The following is a 24,509-nucleotide window of genomic DNA, read 5'->3' on the forward strand; positions in this document are numbered from 1 at the left end:
ACCTCATCCACCTCCTATTAAAAGTGTGAGCTGTAAGGAGTTTTCTAATTAGAAAAGTAATTGCAGAGCGTGAGGGGGATCTAGAGACAATCCTGGGAGCAGGCATTAGATCCCAGGTGAACACAGGTGTTCACAGGTGAAAAAAGGAAAAGCTTCCTGAGATGTCCAGGTAAGAAGTGCTTCCCTTTCCATGTGTCCAGGCTTTCTCTCCCCAGCTTTTCCCTCTGAAGCTGTGGCGCTGAGCTAGTTTTGCACCCAACTGCTTTATTGTACTTGATACTTAAGAGTACTTTGCATTAACACAGTTGCTATTTGCGTTGTGAGCAATGAAATTACTTTTAAGCCCATAGCTGTGTAAGCAATTATGTGTAGATGCTTAGTTCCCAAAACAGGAACACCCAAAATCCAGCTAGACACCTAAATTCTGTGTGTGGAATTGGAAAACATGCTGCTGAAGAGTTATTTTTCACAACAGTTAGCATGCCAAGTTAAGAATAACCAGAAGGTAATGTGTGTGTCTGAAACTCTTCTCTTACAGAAACACAGGTCTGTGCAGCTCTGAGTTAGCCAGCTACGTGAGACTGAGATTTGCAGCCTGAATCCTATTCCTGTGTCTGACTGCCTAAATAATTGCTCTTGGTGCAACTTCCTGCTTTTTATTTTTCAGAAGATGTGAGCGGGTGTTATTTATACAATAGCTGATTAATCCTACTCCCGGTCGCCAATTTTGGTAAAGGTGTAGGCTGACTTGTTGAAGCTAAGCTGCTGTACCAAAAGAAATGCAAGATTTATTAGGGCTATCAAGAGTAAATGTGAGAGAGCACCTGACAGTGTTCTGTTTGCAGAATGTTCACTGAGGACAGAGAGGTTTTGTTTTGTTTGTTACAGGACCTGAAGGCAGGGCTTTGCTCTTCTAGGTGGTGAGATCCCTTTACCTGTGTAAGGAGATGAAAGTTTTGATTACTGTAACATTTTAAATTCCTTATTCACATGCATACTTTTTAGAAATGAAAACTAGTTGCCAGTGGATTGGAGATCCTTTAGAGATTTCAGTTTCTATGGTAACAGAAATCTGATCAGAGAAGAATAACTGTTTCTTTTGTGAAATTGCCATTACAGGTTTTTGTACTTACATACCCAACAACACGTGACTAGAATCAGTAAGAGTAGTTTTGTTTGAACTTTGTGCTTCTAATATGTGATACACAGTTTGTATCCACTTTTTAAAAAAGCATCATGCTTATTTTCCCATTTAAGTCTGGAAACAGTTGTCTCAAAAATGTACTTTTTTTTCCCCCTCAGTATTCAGTTTCGTTTCTAAGCAGTGGTTTTAAGTTTTGCATCCTGCTTGCTAGCTACCCCAAGTTCAAGTATTATTGTTTTCAACCTGTCACTGTTTCTGAGAATCTCTATTGTCTGAAAGAGTTGACATGTAGATGTCAGTGCTGTATATCCATGCAGGAGTGATTCTTATAGAATGTTTTAGTTAAAAGGAGGGTCATCTCTGGGCTTATATACTGTAGTAACTTTCATATGTAAAATTTTCAAAAAGCAATAATGTTTTATAGTGTAGCCTTCTGGGATCAGGACAGACCATGAATCTACCTGAATCATGGGGTCTCATATACTGTTTCTTGTTTAATTCAGTATATGTTGTCTTAGTTCTTTCTTTTTTTTTAAATTTTCCTTACCCTTTTACAATCACATCTATTTGAAAGTAGGAGAAAACCAGGCTGAAATCTTTTCAAATAAAATACTGTGTAGATGTTGAAGGGGTTAAGTAGATGAAAGCCATTTTTATAACAAACATTGAGACTACAAAAGCCCCATACAGTTCCCCTTTTCTAATAAATTTCCACAGATGAATATATCCTCACTGATTTTTGAGAGAGCTGCTCTAGACTTCTTAGTGTTGACTTGAGAGAAATTAGGGCATGGTGTTTCCCTGTATAGAGAGGAAATTACACTGAATTCTGGAAATGTATTGAAACAATAGGATAGAAACCATAATAAGAAAAAGAGAAGGTATTGATTACATAGTCTTACTGTCAGTACACAGAGCTGTTATTTCAAAATATGTTTCAGCTTTGCGTTCAATATCTTTTAAAAATTTATCAGCTGTAATAACATTTCTAGATGAGGGCAGAAATTGAATGCACTCTTTTTCCAAATGTAGGTAGATGGGTTTTGTAGTTAATCCTTCAGTCTGTCTGCATACAGGTATATTACTGCTTGTATGTATTGTCAGCGGTGTGTACGTGTGTTGGCCTGTGATTCTTTGAAATCTGTTTATAATTGCTACATACTTTGTTTCTAAATGAATATTTTTATCTCTGCTTTCTTGTAGGTCAAGAAGAACAATACATCATTTTGATTTTTGAAACTGGTCTTGATCCTCATGCAAACTCAATATTTGAAAAAATAATTACTGACATTGGTATTAGAAATAATATTTCTGACTTCTTTGTGAAAATTTCTTTTGAAGAAGCTAATGGCAGGCTTGTTGCATTTACTAAGTGCTTGGAAGACAATTCCAAAGGAAGTCCATCTCACAGAGAAAACAAAATAAAAAATGTAATTATGTTTTGTTTTAGAACAAAGTCATTATATTATTTGGGTTACAAATACACTGAAGATACTGTGCTAGTCACTAGACCAAAAAAAAAAAATCCCAACGACTTCTGCTGGCTTTTATCTGAGGATTCCTAGACTGGTCCATGGTGGGTTATAACACTATGGGAAATAGTGCATTCACAATACTTTTTAGTGTGTTCAGTTTGATCATAAGGTTGCACAATGGTCCACAAGTAATGTTGTCGTTTAAAAATTATTAAGGGACAAGAAATTTGTAGTATAACTAGACAGCATAATTGTTTCCAAATTAATCTATTGGTAAAATGATGTTATTTCAAACCAGAAATTAAGTTGCAGTGTTGTAGTTAAATTTGATTAATGACTTCTTTAACCAAAATTACCTCTTAAAGAATTTGAAAGTTTTGTGGCTCTGTAAGAAATGAGTACAGACCTAAGTGTAATAAATTAACTAGGAAAGGTAAAAAACCAACTTGAAGTCCTTCTCAAGAGCAATGGATATTACACTGCTGCACTTCACAAAGCTTTATTACCTTTTTGGTAAATTTGAGCGCAGTATGCAAATTAATACTGACTTTATTCTTGTAAGGTTGCTTCTGAGACCAAAATGCAGCAGCGAAATAAACAGTTACCGTATTTTGATGATGATGAAGAAATTGGAGAACCACATACAGTATTTATTGGTCCTATAGAAAAGTAAGATACTTATCTTTGCCCTCTAACAATTTTCTGAGTGTTTTTGACATTTCATATTTATTATTGAACGTATTTTTCTTTTCAGGTTGATAGTTTATCCACCTCCTCCAGCTAAAGGTGGTATTTCTGTGACCAATGAAGACCTCCATTGTCTAAATGAAGGAGAATTTTTAAATGATGTTATAATTGATTTTTATTTAAAGTAAGTTTTATTTCAAATCAGTTTTCAGTCATCTTCTACTCTGAAACTTGAAAAGTTCTAGCATTAAAAATTCATAGGTCAGTTGATAATTCTTGGTCTCCCAACTATGTATAGCTCTAATTTTAAAAGTTGTTTTGTATTTTTGCAAGAAATTTTGGTTCCATTCCTATCCAGCTTGACAGTGACATTGTCCTCACTTGGAGAAAAGGTTCTTTAAAATTTATTGGCATTTAAAGGGAAATTTTAACTGCAATGAAAAAAAAAAAAAAGGCATTTTTAAGTTCAGTTGTTCTTTTCAGAGTATTTGTGTTCCCTGGAATTTAATTTGTTTTGATTAACATAACAAATAAACTAATTTTTTGGTGTCACTGGCCTACTGATGTTAGGAACATATTAAATTATTATATGCTGCTGTGTTTATGCTACATATAAGGTGCATGTGTATAATTTTCAGGCTATTAAAATATTTTAGAGGTGAATAGAAAATTAGTGCATCACTCTGGGAGTGTTTGGAGATTTCGTGGCTCAGTTACAAAATACGTGTATTTCCTAGGTAAGTCATATGTAACAAACTAATTGAAAATCTTTTTTGCTGCCATAATATAGAAGTAAATACAACAGCAGCAGAACAACTTGTTGATTGAGCAGAGTGCTTAATACCTTGAAATACTGACACAGATATTGCATTAATGAGTTTCTGTGGTTAGTTAGAGGCTGGAACTATTCAGTGGGGTGGTAGCACTGTTGGCAGTCCTTTTTACTCTGCTGATAAATACTTCCATGAATTTTTCTTTTGTTTTTTTTTTTTTTTTAACCAGGTATTTGGTACTTGAAAAACTGAAAAAAGAAGATGCTGATAGAATACATGTGTTCAGTTCATTCTTCTATAAACGCCTTAATCAAAGAGAAAGAAGAAATATTCATGAAACTTCAAACCTTTCGTAAGTCTCTTGATAAGTTAGTTTTACGAAGACCTAAGTACACTGAAGACTAGAAGAACAGATGTTTCACAGGGATAAAATCCTTACAGACAATGTTATGATACCTGCAGAACTCTAGAAAGCATCCAGACCTATAACAAACGTAGAATATGGCTTGAAAATCTTAAGAAGCTGTTAAGGTCAAAATATCTCGAAGTGCAGTCTTTCCATTAAAATAAGCCACAGTACAAATCATGTGTTGGTTTCTTCTTGCAGAATACAACAAAGACGACATGGGCGAGTAAAAACATGGACGCGGCATGTTGACATTTTTGAGAAAGATTTCATTTTTGTTCCCCTTAATGAAGCGTAAGTAAGCATACCTTTTTATTGCGTTTACATGGTAAAGCCTTAAGCTTCATAATTCTAAAATTGAAAGTTTTGTGTGAATTGGAAGTTGAAAAATAAGAGAATAAATGTCTTTTTCCAGGTGATAAAAGCAAAATAGTAATGTAAGATCTGTAAGTGCACTGCTGTAGTATAAGAAGTATTGGACAATATAAAGACTGAGCAAAAATGAACTCTTCTGAGTACTTCTTTCTAGGTTTTACTGGGTTCTCTGGAGTTCTTCCTTCTAAGCCTTTGATGTTGATAACTTTTGGATTTACCTTTTTCAGTCCTTACTTTTTCTTCTAATGAGATCTCTTTGCTATAGATGAGATCATCCTTTAGTTGCAGTAAACCTATATCAGAAGAAAATGTAATTGAAAATCTCTGCTGCCCTGTATTGGGAGTTTTATTCTTTTTCTTTATATCCTTTTGTCCTGATACCTTTCTTGGGTCCTGAAGCAGACTGTTAATACTCAAATGGTTGTTAAGGACTTTTAATGATGCTTGCTTTCCTTAAGATCAGAGCAAGTTGTCACCAACACAGTTTTACATTTCGCAAAAAGAATCTAACCCATCCTTAAGCCAAATTAATTAGGAAAGTTAAACTACTGCATTTTAAAAATATACAATAAAAGCATAAATAAAGTAAGGGCAGAGAGACAGGAGAATTGTAACTGACTTATCATAGGCATACCTAACTGACCTTTTGAAAAGTCAAAGAATAGGTGTGGTTTTTTTTTTTTAATTGAAAGCTCTTCAGAGAAATCTATCTAGGTACTGTGCCATTGTGCATTAGGAGGAGGCTTTCTGAATCTTCTTTTCCCACCTCCTCCCCAGCTGAATTCTGAGGCTAACTGTGGAGAGGCAGTTATGAGGTAATTGACCATAGATGTGTCTTTGTTTTAAAGTAGTAAGTAAATCCCTGAGAAAGCTGTTCACAAGCACTGACTTCAGAATCTGAGATGCTATGACTTCTGTACAGCCATGGAAAGTCAGCCAGTCTGTAGGTGATGAAAGTGACTTCTGTAAGAGATTGCTCCTGTCCACTGCAGACTTCATCCTTGCCATCGCTCTCCCCTGAAGTTTTAAGTGCCAGAACATTGAAGTGTCTGTCACTGAAATTTTAGTTGCCTTGGAGCTTGTTACATAGTTTACTTTTCACCATCCTCTCTTGTGTCATCACACATCCACATTGGTTATGCACAGGAGGAATGAGACTTATCATGCTACAAATATCAGGCAGTGTGACTTAGAAGTCACCTGAAAATGAAAAGAAACAGTTCTGTGGTTTAACAAGAATTAGTTATAGTGCAGGTAACTTAGCACATAGTAGTTTTCACTGTCTTGTTCATTCACTGTTAAGCAACTAAAGCAATGTCTGTCTACCTTAGCAAGTAGTGCAGCTCAGTAGGAGTGAATTTGGAGAACAAACCAGTTTGTACGGAGGGCATGATCATGTATGTGTGTGGGATTTTGCTTTGGACTAGCTTGGTCTCATGGACTCATCCAGTAGTGATGATTAGAGCATGAAAAGTCTATTTTTGGTGTACATCTTTTATCTGGAAATGATCGTGTTCACCCTTTCTGGAACCGTCCTTCACTGTGATCTGAAACTTGGTAAGTGGTGATAGTAAGACATTTGTTTGCAAAAGTGGCTTCCTGACTTGTACAGTAAGAACATCTCAGAGCAGAAAAAAACAAGTATCCAGGAAGATGAGAAAGTGCTGATTTGGCACAGGGAGTGGGTTTGGGTTTTATTGTTGTTTTTGACCTGCTTTCTGACAAAGCATAAATTAGATCTTCCATATTTCTTCTTTTAATTTATTGTTATTAGATGCTAGTATTTTTCTTGGATGTACCTTGCTATTCTGTCTCACTTCTAACATGTCACTTCCCCCATCTCCCAAAACCTAGCATTAGGTTTTGAGGAACAAAAAGCTAAACTTTTTGGGGGGAGATGCTAACATATTTAGGAAAGAGTCAATGGCTTGACTATGAAGTACTCCCATTATGATAAGTTATTGGTATTGCAGGACAGAGAGGAGGCTGGGGAGCTACCTGGGGAAGAACACAAAAACTGGTGACTATGAAGGCTTCTAGGCCTCCATCCCTGTAGCAGAGTTGTCACTTCCTAAGTGTCTCCTCCTTCCTTATATTGCCATGACGCAGAAGAATAGCAGGTTTTACCAGGTTACTATATATTTGACTGCTCTTTTCTATATATTCTTGTGTTTCAAAATGGGTCGAGAGCAGAGAACTGGAGTAGTCTTAACTTTTTTCAGTCAAAAAGTGTCTTGAGGTTTTGCTGGTTACGTTATTTGAATTATCTCTGTTACTTTGATAGGCAGCTCTTTATGTTGAATTGAAATGCAAGTCCTGTTTTATTTTCATTAACTTCACTATAGTACCACTTCGAGTGCTTCTTACCTTCTCTGATATAGAACCAGAAAGTTTTATTTTTAGAACTAAGCATACTACTGACAAAAGAGGTAATAAGTATCAGTGCTGATTTTTGTTTCTTAATGGCAAAATACTAACCTGAAGGATTTCTGATCTGGTTAGCAAATACAGTATAGATCCTCTTTGTGGAAGTTACAGCCTCAGGTAGCATTCTGTAGCTGTGTATATAATGTGTTATGAAATGTATAGCCCCTGGACTTTGTCTGTTAATAGGACTGTGAGACCTCGTTTTGTGTCAAATACATTTTTATATATTTGTGGTGTTGATTTGTATATTAGTTGGATTCTTAATCTGCAGTGAGTCTTTCAGATGTGGAAGTCTTATGATGAAGGCTGAGGGCTGCAACCTGACGTCTGTGCTAAGCTGCAGCTTTTTCAGAAGCTCCCTTGTGTGACTTCTTTTTTGTTGTGTAATTTCCCCAAATTTCCCCATGCTCCTGTTCCTAACTTGCAAAATGAGGACTATCATGCTTTTATGTTGACAAGAATGGAGGTGTTTAGATGCTGTATGTTCAGTAGAATGTAACTTCCAACTGCTTTGTGTTTAGCTGTCTAGTGTTTTGTGGGGTTTTTTTTGTGTGTAATCAGGGCATTGCCTCATAACTTCAAGGAATTATTGAAAATGCTAGGAGCACAGAGAATCAGTGGTGGTGAGGGAGAGCCAGGTAATGCCTGTGGTGAATAGAAAGCAAAGTACATGCCATTCTGTGTGGTTTTTGGAGAACCTGGTTTTCAGAATTTTTTCAACATGCCTTTGCCTGGACATCTGCATGTGCAACCTAATATAGTGTAGTAAGGCCTTCATCACCCACTTCTCTTCCATCAGTTTATTCCTTGTCTTCATAGATTATGATCGTAGAATTCACACGTAGACTCCCAGTGTTTGCAACTTGATGCATTGCAGCACTGCAGGTATTGTTCAGGAATTTGCCACGCTGGTTATTAGTCTGTGTAAACAGAACTTTCCCAATGTGATGCAGTAGTGGATCAAGGGTATGGAAGAATTTCTTTGGTTCCAGTGAAAGATTTGCAATCATTACTATTTATAAAAGGTCTCAAACCTTGATCTGTGGCAAAATTAGTCTGGTTGAGAACCAATCTCAAAGTTTCTTTTGCTTCTTTGTGTCTTGAATTAAGTAGTATGTGAAACAAGTTATTCTAGGATGTGAGAAAACTTGAGAGCTTCTCTGGCATTACAGGAATGCTGCTAGTGGTTGCTTCTGATAATGCTTCTCCTATACTGCCTAAAATGATGCTTTTTTTCTTTTAGGACACAGCTATTTATTCTGGCATCTGGTTTAAGAGTACATTCTAGAAGTGATTGCTTTGGAGTTGCTGGACTTCATTGTCTACTTCCAGAAATTCTTTCCAGACTCTCCCATAACCGCTAGTTTAGGGAATATGGGCTCATCATCTAACAAACTGTCAAACTGCAGTAACTGGAGGTGGGCAGGATGAATCTAGGGGAGAATTAACATGGCTGATTTAACCATGACTGCATCAGTGTCATTTGGCAGTACAGTCCTTTTTGTTCCTGTCTCCAATGGAAATAAGTTGTTGTTTTAAAACTTACAATCTCTTTTCTTTTTAGATCCAAGTTAATTTGCTAGTCTATTTACATAATTGATACATAAAACCTATATTAATAGAGCACACACAAATTCCAGGGTTTGGCAATACTTAATATGTTCATTTACTAGGTGTGGTGAATCAGTCAAGACAAAATGCCTCCATACTTCATATGCTGCTTTCAAAGGCCACTTACTGTAACTGCCATTGAGTTTTGATGGAATTTAGGCTTCATAATCATTAATTAATTTTTTAATATGTCAGTTAGACATGAATTTCTAACTACTACTTTTTCTTTTTTCTAAAACACATTGAAATGTGGCTTCACTTGCATAATACATAGCTAGGTTCTGGTTTTGCTACTTGCTCAAGGGAATCAGAGAACCTTCAGAAAATTTCTAAGTAAGGTCAGTTGATACTTGCAATCCCTCAATCCCTGAATTTGCTGCTGCTCCATTTCTGATGGAGTGGCAAGTCAGTGAAGTCCAAAGAGGCAAGGAGATAAGGAGGAAACTGGGGCAAAACTTATCTCCTATCTTATTTTATGTTGGGGGATATAACTCGTTTTTATCCTGAAAGGGTTGGAATGTCAGTTCTGTGAAGGATAAGGAGGACAACAGAGTCGTGGTGATGGCATTGCAAACACTTTTTCTCCTTTTTTTTAATTCACTGCTGACAAGATTTCTTTAAAAATGTGAAGTGTCATATACAGTAGGAAGATCTCATAGGTGGAAGAATACAAGCAACTCAGCTATACCATTAGATCTGACTACTTGTATTGCTAGTGCAATGAGTAGTTTCTAGCTAGTTTCTAGTTCTAGTACTAGAACTAGATGTAGTTTCTAGTTCTAGTACTAGATTTAGACGTAGTTTCTAAACTAGAACTGAGAAGTACTAGAAGTACTTCTAGTCTAGAACTAAGAAGCAATTTCTGAACTAAACTACTAAAATTAGTTTCTAGTTCTAGTACTGGAAAAATTTTTATAGCCATAAAACATGAACTCTACAATCACTAATTCATGCAGTGGTAAACAAAATGTTAAAAAGAAAGAAGTTTAAATTCAAAGGGAAAGCATTATAAAGTATGAGCAAATTGAAGCAAATATTTAGACAGCACCTGTTTCCAACTACCTGCATCTTATTAATAAATTTGTTGGTGAATGCTTGCATGGAATCATCTTACCTTTAGAGAAGACTCTGAAGGCTTGAGTAAAACCTGCTCAGAGGAGTGAACAGCTGTTACAATTTATCTTTTATAACTATGGGGGACAGGATTAGGTTTTCTTAGCGTGTGTGTGCACATGCAGTGTTTTGCTTGTTTTTTACCAACTTCAGGTTTAACTGTGAGCATTAATGTAATTCTATTTTTAAAGTATTTTTTCCTTTGCAGTGCCCACTGGTTTTTGGCTGTCATCTGTTTTCCTGGTTTAGAAAAACCCAAGTATGAACCAAATCCCCACTATCATGAAAATGCTACAGCACAGATAAAATCTTCCTCTTCGGATGGAGAGAGCAACACACCATCTCCTTTGTCAAATGAGTTAGATGCACAAAACTCGCCTTCCAAGTCTACAGCAAAGAAGACGTTGACCAAAAAGTATAATACAGCTTTAATTGATCCAAACACTGAAACCGAGGACAGTGAGTCTTCATGTTGTATAAGAAGTCCTTGTAGGGGAAAAAGTTCTTTCAAAAAACTAAATCAAATAGACAGTGATGTGGAAGAACCTAACACTGTGGAATCAGCATGCCATAAACTAGACCACAGGACTCCGGATGAAAACGGTATACAGGGCGAATTCACGACTGCTAGCCAATCTATGGGTATGTAATTGTAAAATTATGCACATTTTAATGAAAAATTTGGAGATTTCACATCTGTTTCTACTTTTGCAATTGTGTAAACTTCATACTTTGAAAGTTTAGCATGTGGCTGAAGTTTGAGTGCTTTCAATGTAAGCAGTTTAAAGCCATTGTGTATAAAATGTTTTTGGGGCAGTTGACATAACTCTCATGGCAAAGGACTGGAGATAAAACACTGTCTTCCTAAATCAGATTAATTTTTTCAGTTGTGAGACCCTTTTTCACACGAAATCATTTTGTAGATATCACTTTGCATTACTTAAGACTGTAATCGTTAAGGAAAGAATAGTAGTTGACCATGGATCTTCATAATGTATGTGCATGGGAGAACTGAATTAAGATTGTGTGAGCAGCCTTAATTCCAGTGTCCTCTATATTTTGAGGTTTTGCTTCAACACTAAGTTCTTGAATATCCTGCTAGAAGGTATGTAAACAGACTAAGAAGAAAATAATTTAAAAAAAAAAAATCTCTCATGAGATCTGCATCATATTTAGAGAGGCTTTCTGCATGCATCACTGCTGTGGAGGCTGATTTCAGTGATCTGGAACAGCGTTTGTACCAAAGTGAACAAAGGAGCTGACATACTTTTAAAGGCAGATGAAGGAATTAGGAAAACAATTGTTTTCACTGCAAGGTTTGGATCCCTTTGAGGCATAAAGTACAAAACATCTGGTCATGCAGAAACTTTTACTTTGGTCACCGATAGTATTCCTAGTGACTTAGTTTACACAGTAATTGCATAGTTTATCGTACAAGCTCTGAAAAGATTATCAATCATATGGTCTAATCTGTATACTGCAGGTCATTACAACTTTAATATCTTTGTGGGTATAAACACTTCTAAATTTATTCATTTGTGATAATACTGTCACTTCTGGAAGGTCTTGGTTGGGGGTTGGGAGTGTGTGTATGTCCTCATCTGAATTGTTTTTTCATTTTATGTGTGATTGTTACTGTTTGTGATATTGCTACTGTATGATACGGTCTCAGGTGTCTTGGATGCTGCTACTGTTACTTGTCTGTAATTAGTTGGAATGTACTTTATGACATTTTTGTGAGGATTACATTTTTTTATGGCTGCATTGTATTGGTGGCTGATGGTCATTCTGTTGCTGACTAAAACATTCAGACTCTCTTGCTCAGCTATTGCAGATGATGCACCCTTTCATTACTGCTGACATTCTTACAGGTCACAGTCCTGGTTTAAGGGTGTCATTCAATTTGAGATTGACACTAAGCATATGTTTAGGCAGCTAAATTTAGATATGCTGTGTGTCTAAACTTCGGTTTTAACCAGATGGAAGATGGGGATGTAGACCTTTAGTTTTCTGCCCAGCTTTTAGCTGTTGCTCCAGAAGAGTGCCTTGACTCTGCCAAATCCATATGTATGTCCTGGATATCCTAGGATATCTCAAGAGACAGAGGGTGCCTCTTTGATAGTATAATCAATGAAACCAAGAGACCTCCTTTTCTAAGCCCAAAGCAGACACAGAGTAGCTGTTCAGTTGAGTAGCTCTCTGCTCTTGCTATAGTCTCCACTTAACGTTGTGAGACCCTAGATGCCTACTGTACATGGGAGCCTAAACTTAGATGTTGTGATCTCAAACTAAGTCCTGGTGTTGGACTTGTGAATCAGTAGGAGTTGATACCTAAATAACTTTGAAGAAATCATCCAAAATTGTATTTTTTTATTACTTAACTAATTCACTTTTTATTGCTTAATTCTTGTATGAGATGTGATTCTTCTCATCCCAATTTTTATTTTTTAGGAATCTGTCAGAAATAAGTCACATTACTATGTGGCCTACTTCTTGTGCTAAGGTCTTTTCAAAGATACTGAGTAAGACTAATTCCCAATTTTCTCCCTGTGGAACTCCACTCCTTTTTCCAAAATGTTACTTCAGCTTCTCTGTTGAAGTATTCTCAAATGCAGGTCTTCTCCATTTTCTCCATTATCTAGTTCATTGCCCTATTTACAGTTCTTATAAAAATCCTGGTTTTCTTTAATAAGTAATATGTCCTTCAGCGACACTGTAACCAACACTTCTGTTATTGTGATTGTTTAGATATATTGTATAGCCTCCTTCTAGGAAAAGTTTGCTTATGAAGATTTCAGGTTTGGCTGGCATGATTGATTAATTTCTTACTTATTTCCACATGGTTTATTATTTTCCCTTCAAAATCTGTTCTAAGTCTTCCGTGGTAGCATAGTGAGCCTCTAGCTGCTTCTTTCTCAGGTATAGCTATAACATTCATTGTTCTTCATTTCTTTTGATGCTGTTTCCCAAGTGACTAAATGTGTAGAGGGGGTAGGGAGTTAATTTACAGATACTTTTTTTATGTAGCAACTAGTGAAGTTTCACAAATATTTCTAAGCTGCTGCTCCCAGGAGAGCTGGTCCTGTGTTCTACTCTCCCTAGCAGCACGTTCCCAAGCTGCCTTTTGCCTTTTACCAGCACAAGTCTTCATACAACTGCACAGCTAATCTGATCAAGGAACTGATCCAAGTTAAAAAATAGTAAGTTTGTGACTGACTTTCTCAGTCTGGTCCACTGTGTGTGGATGTATTTGATGTCACGGAAGGAACCAGCTGGGGATGGGAATAAGCGGTTGTATTAGGGACCAAATGACACTGCCTCTTTTGGTAGCAGTACCAATTTATACTGTTGTAAATGCTTCATGGAACTATAGAGTAATTTCATGGTGGCTTTTCATCTAGGTATCTAGAATTTTTTTAGGCATTTCACAGAATAAAGAATAATTTCTGCTGTGTTACTTAGAAGAAACTTTTCACTCTTGTTCATATGCATTAATAAAATATTATGTCAGCTGTATCATAGTTCTTGTGAGCAATCCTGAACAAATCTGAGTTATTTAAAATTAGTTTGGTCTTCAAAGATGACGTAGTATTTGATGTTTAAATAACATTACTATCTGTGATTGATACAGATGGATTGCACAAAATCAGGCTAAACTATAGTGAAGACTCAGCTGATGGCAGTAAACTAAATGAAGATGAGCTTATAGATTTTTCTGAAGACCAAGATAACCAGGTAAAGCAATTTTATTTGGGAAATACAAACTGTTGCGTTGTATTTTGAATGGTCAGCTTAAGAGCTGTACACACATTGTGAATGTGCATTGTCTAAAGCTAGTTATCTTTGCAAGTGTCAAATCCAAAGCACCTGTAACCTACAAAAATTTGCAAATTAGCTTGACAGGAGAGGATTGTACATTTGTTCATTTAATTGTTTAATAGGAAACTGCTGTACTGATCCTGCATTTAATTTTGTGAGTCTTTTGCATCGTGACAATACTACACAATGATTTTAGTGGAAACTCTGAAAGTCAACACATTACTATCTTTCATCTGCCCCACCTGTATGTTTATCTACCAGACCCAAGAATGAGTTACTCTTCTTTCAGCTGCATTTCCTGGACATAAACAGACACATTTATAAGTAGGTGCTACTCTGCTGGTTTGTTTCATTGGTGCTTCTCCTAATCAAATTTAAACAACATGGATTTATAATCAAGTAGTGTTCTTGTTCAGATTGGAAGATGTTTAGATTTTAGAGTTGTGGAGAGACTGATCGTTAAAATGGCCTTTACTGACTCACTACTGGGTATGAGGGCGTTATTCCATAGCCCTGTTGCTTCTACAGTTCAAGCTCAATGTGAGCAAGCTAGGAGTTACACATGTACTCTTCCTAATTGGCCTTGCTGTTCATGTTCCAGGTGTATGACTCCAAGCTGTCCAAAATAAAGAATTGGAGACTATCAAATATACAGTATAGGAATTACCTGGTTTTCACCTTTGAGTCCAGAACAAATAATTATTTTCCAAAGTCTGCAGCTATTTGTAATGGCTTCCAAATAGTATTTATATATGTGCACACATATAAAAGTTCCAGGTATTGTTGAAACCTAACTATGCTTTTCATACAGACTCAGCCCACCTCTCCTGTCATGCCACTTGCCCAAACATTCTGTGGTTCTCACCTGATGGAAGTGCCTTTCTGTCTATTTTGTAGCAGTTAAAGTTCCTTGAAGATGGAGAATGAGTAGTACAGTGTTCCCAATCTGAAGTACATGGCATGGAGGCAGGGAAGAAAGCACATGGCCTGCTGTGTTCGCTGAGAGGAAGAAAAAATGTTGAGTTCCCTCATTGCAGTGTAGCTTAGAACTTACTTCAGGCTGAAGCTATTTCTGATATCTTCTAGAATGCACAAAGCAAGTATAGAAATGGTAGACCAAGACAAGTTCAGTGCACCTTCACATCTGCCAAAAATGGAGTTGAGGCTGCATCAGAAACAAGTGTTTAGGATCTAGGCAGTAGCTTCTAATATGTTAACATCTTCATGGCATTGCATGAGGATTTCAGTCATAGGATCCTGCATGTTAGTGAAGTGTATGTATTTCTCAGCAAAAATCTCACAAATCATGCTGTTATGGGGGTTCCCATTTTTGGAAAGCATCTCTTTCTCTATAACTCAGTGGACTGTGGTGGTAAGACAGGTAAGAAACTATGGATCATTAGGTTACTTTTAGATAGAACAACTTAATGGTTTTGCTCATAAAACTTTCATATCCTTCATAGCAATCAGTATTGAAATCAAAGGATATTCCCAGGTTTGTGGCATGACTGGTTTTGCAACCCATGAGATATAATATCATGGCAGTTTAATTTCCCTTGCCCTAAGAACCGACTTGGTGCATTCTGGAGTAAAGATCAAATTTTATTTCTGAGTTCATTGCAGATTTTGTCTCATTTCATCTAGAAGATTACATACATGAAACCACCAAGCAAGTTTTTAGTAATCATTAGCAAGAGAAAGTATTGATAATTTGGTTTATAACTAAATAATGGAGACGTGCCTCTTCTAAGCCAGCAATGCTTTGAAAATGTCAGTTGCAACTTTTTTCTGGTTTCAGCAGTCGTTAAATAAATAGCACTGTTCGCTCCGTGTTGTTCCGGCATGAATTTCAGAAACTGTGTGACTAAAAGTTGGTAATGCAAACTTGACAAACAATGAATGGTTTCCGATTAAAGCTATCACTTTTTTATTAAACTTATGTTACTGGTCTTGAATAAAAATGGTAAGTATAGCAATAATTTCTTTTGCATCTGTTTGAAAAACAATACTAGCTTTTAAACACCCTTAAACATGTTGCTTCTGTAGGAAGACAGTAGTGATGATGGTGGCCTTGTAGATGATAACTGTAATTCAGAAATGGGACAATGGCACCTGAAGCCTACTATCTGCAAACAGTAAGTATTAAAACAGTTAAAATGGAAATTTCATAAAAGTTTATGAAATTTAAAAGAGAGTAATTATGGTAAACAGTCATACATCAGTCTTCAAACACTTTAATCAACATGTTATTAGTGTTTGAGAGAATTTTATACTTTGTAGTATCATCATCTTCTGTCAGCAGAAGATTTAATGAATGAAACTACGAGTGAAATAATAGCTTTTTGGGTTTCTGTTAAGCCTGTGTGCTGCTTCAGGCAATTGAAGATTGTTTTTTCAAATAAGGCTGTTCTTTGATATCTTGCACTTAAGTTCCTACAAAAAGAAGGTGCAGAGGCATGTTTAAATGTATCCTTCTATATTAAAAAAGAAAAAAGTCTTTAAATGAAAATAAGTAACTTAATTTAATACTAAAGAAAAACTTTGTCACCACTCAAATTAGTACAGGAAAATGGGAATAATTTTAATTGCCCCCATTTCTTACCCAAGTGTGTTCTAGCTGTTTCTCTTTATTGTCTTTCTTTTCTTAGCATTATTCTTTTTTCTCTAAGAATGTTGCATGGTACTAAGTTCAGTTACATTTCTTTGTTTACTTTTTAACTGGTTTTGGATTTTAAAACTCTTAAAATATATTTTTGATGTTTGAAACCAAGTAACTATTTATTAATAATGATTGACTGCAGTTGTTTGTATTTTGCTGTGACAGAAATGCATGATTCCCCATCTAGAAATACTGTTACTACTATTGCTGTCTTCACAATTTCATTTGTATTTTTTTGTGATTTATTTATCCATTTTTATATTTCCTTCTTTGTGAATAAAATGGTTACTAGAAAGGTACAGGCTTTCACAATACATTCTTATGGTGCAGGATAAAACTATGTATTTGAATGTGATATGGAATGTGTATGAACTGTTCGTAATATGCTTTCATGGAGGGGTAAAAATCCATCGGTGTTGAGAGTTTTAAGCATATTTATGAGCTTCTGATTATAGCTTGGCTAAATTTGTCCCATTCTGATGATGGATTATCTGTGCATAATACTTTCCACCAGACCTTATTTTAATCCAAACATGAAATTCCATGAGATCTTTGAGACATAAGTATCAAAAGTCATTAAGGGCACTTAAATACTTTACTATTAGCATATTTTTGAATTAATTCTATATGAAAAAGAAAATTACCTTGAAAAGCTTTCACTTCTTCTCCCCCCCCCCCCCCCCCCCCAGTACTGGATTGTGCATTTTTAAAGAGCATTTTCTACATAAATAATAACTTTCTTTTATCAGAAATTAAAAGAACCACAAGTAAAAGCAAACATTATTCAAGTGACTACATGCTTATGCCTAAAAATTGCATTTGTGTAAAATAATTTATAAATGCAAACAAACCTATACATAAACACAGTCAGGTATTTTGTCTGAATTTACTAGTTTGCAGTTTCTATAAAGGATGACTTGTCTGAATGCATGTGTGTTATTGTTAGAAAAGAGAAAGCAGAGCTTTGTGAAAAGTAATTTGCATCCTATATATTCCTCAAAATACATCTTGCATCTAATGCTGAGATTCTGAACTCTGGTATGAGTTAGCTTTGATTTATAAATCCAGCTGTTGCATATAAGGCGGCTGATACGATTGTTATGTTTATAGCTACTGCAAAGGTGGTATCCTCTAGATCAAGTGATAGGGTAGTGTGCAAGAGAGTGTTCAAACAGACTTAGTTATCTAGAAAATGTTTGTTTATGGATAGAGTTTTTTTCTAAAGTCTATCAAACAGAGTAGGTGTGTGTTTTGTGGGTAACTGTCAGGTAGATTTCCGATTCATTGGTTGGGATCACTTCTTGAACATGCCTGCCTACCGTCCTCTTAGGTGCTGTGGACTGTCCCATCTGTTCTCCAGCTGCTACTCCAGAAGGATGTTGATGGGTTCTGTGCCTTACTTTCTAGTCTCTGGCAGTGTCCCAGATACCTTGTGCATCTAAAAGAGCACTAGACACCTGAGGGAGTTTAAGCAAGTAGATTTTGCCTCTTGCAAATGCTTTCAGTCTGACAGTAGTGTATTTTCTAAGTGTATTCTGAAGTTCTCTGTACTTCGTGTATAGTAAAATCTAAAGATAACTTTGCATGTAGCTATCCCAGTTAGGGGATTACAGCAGCACTGGCAAAACTCATAGTATTGATCTAGTTTTGTTCAAGGTCACCCCACAGATTACTTCAGAGCTAGCTAGCTGTGTGACATTGTGTTTTCCAAACTGCTTTAAAATACTATGTACTTAAAAATTTTGTTCTCTCTCAGGCCCTGCATTTTGCTTATGGACTCACTGAGAGGCCCTTCCAGGTCAAATGTTGTGAAAACACTAAGGGAGTAAGTTTCATATCTGGGTTTTTGGGTTTGGTTTTTCTTTTATTTACAAAATTCTGCAAGAAAACAGAAGTTTGAATTTGTATGGTCTTTTATCACAGATATTTAGAGGTGGAATGGGAAGTCAGGAAAGGCAACAAAAGAAGCTTTTCCAAAGATGTCATGAAAGGTTCCAACCCAAAAGTGCCACAACAGAACAACTTCAGTGATTGTGGAGTGTACATACTACAGTATGTGGAGAGCTTTTTTGAGGTATGTATACCTGTTTATGTACGTATTATTTTGGGTCTCCCACAGCAATCAAATATGAGCTATTAAAATTATTACAATAATAAAGGGCTCTCTAGTGTAGCTTTTGTACCTATTTATTAGATTATGCATTATAAACTAGTTTACACATTAACATGCATAATTGTTTTTGAAAAATAAGCTAATTATCATTATTAGTTGCACATATGTATCAGAAATTGGAAGCCATGGAATTTTCTGAGAGAATGTTAAGAAAATACATTTAGAGTCTTCCTTGTGTTCTTTATAGTGCATACCCTTTAAAATTATCTGTTAAAAAACAGTTCAAATTTGAGTTCAAAATCTAAACTAAAGATGTGATACGAAAAGCTTGTTCTTTTTTTCCTAAGAAATGTGAGATTGAATAAATCCATTAATATGATACAGCTAGTTTTTATAACTTGCATTAAAATATTTAAGTGGAATCATTACAGCTAAATGCCAAATGTTGATTCCATTGAAGAAATTGGTTCAAATCTTACTAATGTTAACTGTCTCAGTCTTCAAGTTACAGCTCCTTTCACAAGTAGAGGCAGTAGCACCTTCAGGTCTGGGTTGGAAGGAGAAATGATGGTCAAGTGAGATGTTGCCTGCATGGAACGCTCTCTCCAGTCTATAGTACCTCAGAGCACTGTTCCTAAACTCTCCTGTAACTATTTTTCCTGAGAAAGCTGGTGGTTTCCTCTCTGTTCATCCACCCTCCCCTCCTTTGTACTTTATATGAGAGTAGCAAGGCTTTAGCAGAGTGTGTTCATGCAAATGGAAGCCAAAAGCTTTTGCTTTACCGTTGAGCTCTGGGGACCTTAGAGCCATCCTCAAGTGCTTCCTGTCTTGTACACAGGGGATATGAGGAGCAACCAAGTTTTACTTATTTTAGCCCCTTCCTTCTTGCAAATTGTTTGCTGAATTACATCGGGCTGAATCCCTTGTCCTGCCTGGCCTTGCAGTATGGAGCAGCTTTGTCTGCCAGGGAATAGGGATGACCTGTAGATATGTCAGAGAGCAAATCACAAGGTATTCTCAGAAGTAACACTAGTGGGAATAGGAAAACCTGGACTGGCTGCATGGTACTTGACTGTCTTACAGTTTCTGAACTAGTAATTTCAGCTGCTGATGTATTTGAGAAATTGCACAAGGTCTCATTGTTTTCAGCAGCTGTACCAACAGAGTGGGGAGTATGTGGGGAGGGGTGCTGAATTTGATGTTCACGGACTATTCAGCCACATCTTTTTCTTCTCTGTGGATTTATTGAAAGTATCTCTTTTTTACTAATAAGGGTTAAAATCATGATGTGTGTTTTTTAAAGCCAAGACTCATTTGGCAGGGCGGGTAATGAGGCGGGTACCTATCAGCTATCACACCAAGTACTTTTTCAGCCCTCCCTTGGCACCGTGCCGGTTCTGCTTGGCCCCTGGGCCAGGGGGGCAGCTCCCTGACCTGCCACAAGCCGGGTCCCCGCGTTCCCTCTGGCGGTTTGGGGCGGGGGGGGGGGCTGGCCGGGCTGCCGGGGGCGCGACTCCCGCCGCCAGGGGCCGCCCTGGGGCCGGGCAGGGGGGGCGCTGCGGGGGGGAGCAGGGGGCCACGGAGCAACTCCCAGAGCAAGGAGGAGCTCCGAGACGGCGGAATACCCGCACAGCTGGCCTCTGACCCATGTCCCGGCTTGTCTTCCCCAAAGAGAGCAGCAACGACGACGAAAAGCCCTGGTTAAGGGTGTGTTCGGATTAATGTGAAATATCTTTGCTGTTGGTAACCACGCTAATTAATTTTTGTTAATGTTCTTATACCTTTGTCTGGCCTATTTCATAACTGAAATGATGGAAAACCTATTCAGTTTTTGCCCATGGTTTTCTGCATTTTTAGTGTCATTCTCCTGAAGCCTACTTACTGCTGACCTTAGGTAGTTTCATCCACAAAGTCAGTTCAGCACAGGGGGTTTATTGCCGTATAATCTAGTTGATGTTCTGTTTGGATGTGCGGTGACATTGCTAGTGCAGCATCAGGCATTGACATGTTCCTGTGCAGAATGTGACAAGTTTTTTCCCAGGTAGCCTTGCTAGTGTTAGCTCAGGGAGTGAATGTAATTTGCTCTTAAATAACCCTGTTAATGATGTAAACTAGATTACACAAAAGGAGGAGTTTGTTTGAGAGAAAACACTATTCCACAAACTGTTCAGTGGTTAGCTTCTCTTAATTCCGTGGATGAATGACCTCTAGCAAGAAAACAATGTAAGTGTAAAAAGGGCTGGTGGTAGCCAGGGGCTTTTCACAGACCCTGTTTTTTAGGGTGAAATGTAAAACTGTGTTTCCTAGTTGGTTGTGGTCCTAAAGGTGTTTATAAGACCAGGAGTATTTAGCAAGAGATTCTTAATCAGCTCTATATTTTGATGCTAGTTATCCTTTAAAAAAAAAAAAAAAGGATCTATATCATTACAATAATTTTCTCTCTTTTTTTTTAATTAGAACAATTTTACACATTTATGCAGTCAGATGCTTTGTCTAAAAGATGTAGCAAACTGAGTAGATTATTTGGGCCTTCTTACAATCAGAACTGTGATCTGAATGGATGTTGCTCTGTAACATACTGAAGATTCATTGACTTTTACCTTAATTTTATACATACAAAACACACAAATTGTAGAAATTTTGTTCCATGATGACAGAATGAGGTGGGGAAGAATGTAGTTTTCCCCACTACAAATCTCTCCAATCTTTTAGGTAATAACTCTTTACTCCAAACGATCTTTCTTTTCAGAATCCCATTCTGAGTTTTGAGCTACCAATGAACTTAACAGACTGGTTTCCACGGCCAAGAATGAAAACCAAAAGAGAAGAAATACGAAAAATAATCCTGAAGCTGCAGGAACAGCAGAACAAGGAAAAGAAGGGACAAAAGGACCCAGGTTCAATGGAAAGATCTTTGCAGGAAAAAACAGAACAACTTATCAACAGCAGCTCAGACTGAATGTTGTATCTGTTGCATGTTAGCTCCACAATCAAAACTGAAAATACATTTTTGTCTGCCCAAACTAAAGATTTGGCGTATTCTCTGCTCAAAGTTACTTGGGAATGTTTAATGCCTGTATAAATGTGTGTCATAAAATGATTTAATTCCCACAAAGATGTGTATTAAGTAAGCAAGTCTGTACATATGTTAATGAGGCCAACTTTTTCAGCATTTGTAATTACTTTTTTTCCACTTGTTAGGGAGCTTTTGTTATGTATTTCTGTTAATAGAACTTAAATAGCAACTTCTAAACATAAAGCAAATAAAGAAAATATTTATAGGATAAAATGGTTAACTTTTTCTTTTTCAGTAAAGTTGTAATGTTACAGGCTTAAGTAACATATAGGGAATGATTTGGTAGTGAGATAATTCATATTTTGACCCTATTTAGTTGCCCTTTACAAGATTATTCTGCTTGCGCTACAAACAGTAATATGGGTGTCTCAATGTACCATGGCCTCAGAGAGGGTGATTTCCATCCTCCCAGTATCTAAGTGTAGGCAGTGTAATAGTTACTAGGACTGCTTCAGATTTGGGGTTTTAAAAGATATGCATTGCAATTAAAATTCCACCCTTGCTTTAGTGGGACGGGCTAGGGAAAGGGGGAGAATGCTCTTTGACCAGAGATGACTATTCAAACAGTATTATAAAAGTGGTTTCAATGAAGTGATCTTGAGTGATACTATTAAATCATATTTTGTGGATCCCAAGTGTTGTACAGGTGTATTTTGAGACTTTCTTCATTATAAAATTGTATTTTGGTAAGTGTACTTGGAATAGCAGATTGCCCACATTACATTTTCTATGTTACAATTCTGAATGTTACATTCATATGTGCTTTATCTAAGTAATGAACATTTAAAAAGAAAAAAGTGTATGATTACTATTTTTTGTAATATCCACGCAAAAAACCAAAATACCAGTGTTCATTGCTTGCTTGTTTGTTCTTGGCTTTAGGTAGCGTCAGACTAATGTTGGGATTTGTTTGGATATTTCCAGTGTATTTTGATTTTACAACAATCAAAAATGCCATTGCTACTTAAACTGCAAACATAGCCTTTTATCCTTGTTACAGAAAGGCTTTGGTACTCAAACAAGGAAAGTAAGAGATGGTTTGTGCAAGGATATGTATATCCAGTCTTCTACTGCTATAAATACCTTTTAAGGGAATCAGAAACTGTCTCTTCCCAGGAAGGAATCTGTCGGGGGAAGAGAGACCTTCTATCCCTCCTTGCAGATAGTATTTTCTCTCCTGGTTTCTCTACTGGGAATGTCATTTGTCATTCCCTTCTCCCAAAGAGAAGCAGCAGGGAATTCAGCTACTGAACTCTGTGTCCGCTGAGAACAGTTTATAGACACAAGATCAAATCTAACCTAGTACTTCAGGTTCTCACTAAACCCTGAAAACACAGCTGCTAGTGACATTACTGCCAGGGCATTTCTTTACAGGTGACTACCTGCAAAACCCTCTGTGTAAAAGGGGGTTCACTCACCAAGGCAGAGGGATTGCACATGGAGCAATACAACCATGGGCTGCTAATCTTTTGCACAGATAACCCGAGGGATTTAAGGGAGTTGTTCATTCCCTCGTCTCTTTCTTCTTGCGTAGACCCTGGGCCCTGTGGAGAATATGTAAACACCACATATATACATTGTGTTAGAGATGATAACTCCACAGGTTTCTTGTTGAAAGCATGTGGGGGCAGTCTTTTGGGCTACAAATTAAATATGTAATGTGAACACTTCTGAGTTGTTTCCCACATCAAATTTATCCAATATTCTTGGTGAAATCTGAGATAAAATAGTTTCAGACTGTTTCCCTGCAGGGTCTTGTACACCTGGCTTTAGTGCAACTGACATACTGGAATAGTAGTTTATACAAATGCAAGTAAATCGGTGATGGCTTGTAGAGATGGAAGGAAAATAATTTCTTGGAAATACAGAGAAGAGACAATTGCAAATAGAATGTATTCCTTCCCAGTCTGGTCTTTGCCAATGATATGTTCTAATTATATGGAATATATCCAAATTTGATCAATATAATAGTTAGTTTTCCTTTTTCTAACATTTGTGATGCAGGTTCATAATTTGATGCTGTAGAACTATTTGGTTCTCTTGCTAGGAATGGCCTGGTGCTTCCTCCTTTTCCTTCCTCTTTCCTGTCCTCCCCTTCTTTCTCCCTCCCCTTTTTCAAAGCTGTGAAGAAAGTGTTTGATTTATCATTTAATGTTAAAGGTCTCGAGATCTTCAGTCATATACAGCAAGCTAATATACATGTTAAATATAGGAAACTTATTTTTTTAATAAAATGTGATGTTAATAGAAAAAAACCACAGAATTAAGAATGAGTTATTTAAAACCTTACTGACTTGGTTTAAAAAGCTCACTACCTCATGTGCTTGTTAGGTATTTTTTCTTAATGTAATGGTCAGCTGCACTACAGTGTTTTGCAATCTAACAAGGAGTTTTACCAGTAAATTGTCTGAATCAGATTTATTAAGTGGAAGTTAGCGGGGTGGGGACTAGATATGTTTGTTTAATAATTATAACAACATGTACACTCTGAGGAAAGCAGAAGTTACATTCCTGTATAAGATTTAAGATTACAAATGCTTTAAGAGTAGCATGACTGCTTTCTGCAGTATGAGATATCAGATGGCTACCTAATTAAATGTATCTGTTTGTATTGTTTTTCACAACGGGTAGAATAACAGTTAAGAATTCTTATAGAAGTTTTAGATTACTTAGCATAAAAAATGCATGCACTTCTGGTGCACATTTGCAGGATAGCTGCAAAAGCAGAAGAGATGTTTAAGTACTCCCTTATGACATTCCTATTTTTCATGCTTAAGAAACTGAGTACACTCTTTAAAGATCGGAGACTTCAAACAGAACTGTTGATTTTT

The 24,509-nt window shown here is 36.7% G+C and overlaps 1 protein-coding gene across 3 annotated transcripts in view; it reads left to right on the forward strand.

Moving 5' to 3' along the window:
- The window catches only part of SENP6 (SUMO specific peptidase 6), an 83,033-nt gene extending 60,503 nt beyond the window's left edge, over positions 1 to 22,530 (forward strand). For all 3 annotated transcript variants that reach the window (XM_074861895.1, XM_074861896.1, XM_074861897.1), the window contains 11 exons: positions 2,348 to 2,574; positions 3,182 to 3,288; positions 3,374 to 3,490; positions 4,309 to 4,431; positions 4,687 to 4,779; positions 10,220 to 10,653; positions 13,643 to 13,746; positions 15,877 to 15,965; positions 18,246 to 18,314; positions 18,413 to 18,563; positions 21,352 to 22,530. In XM_074861895.1, the coding sequence (XP_074717996.1) occupies positions 2,348 to 2,574; positions 3,182 to 3,288; positions 3,374 to 3,490; positions 4,309 to 4,431; positions 4,687 to 4,779; positions 10,220 to 10,653; positions 13,643 to 13,746; positions 15,877 to 15,965; positions 18,246 to 18,314; positions 18,413 to 18,563; positions 21,352 to 21,561 (1,724 nt within the window). In that variant the 3' untranslated portion in view covers positions 21,562 to 22,530. The remainder of the gene's footprint in view (positions 1 to 2,347; positions 2,575 to 3,181; positions 3,289 to 3,373; positions 3,491 to 4,308; positions 4,432 to 4,686; positions 4,780 to 10,219; positions 10,654 to 13,642; positions 13,747 to 15,876; positions 15,966 to 18,245; positions 18,315 to 18,412; positions 18,564 to 21,351) is intronic.
- Positions 22,531 to 24,509: the final 1,979 nt, after the last annotated feature.

Source organism: Strix uralensis, chromosome 3 (assembly GCF_047716275.1).
Source record: "Strix uralensis isolate ZFMK-TIS-50842 chromosome 3, bStrUra1, whole genome shotgun sequence".
Classification (NCBI taxonomy): domain Eukaryota; kingdom Metazoa; phylum Chordata; class Aves; order Strigiformes; family Strigidae; genus Strix; species Strix uralensis.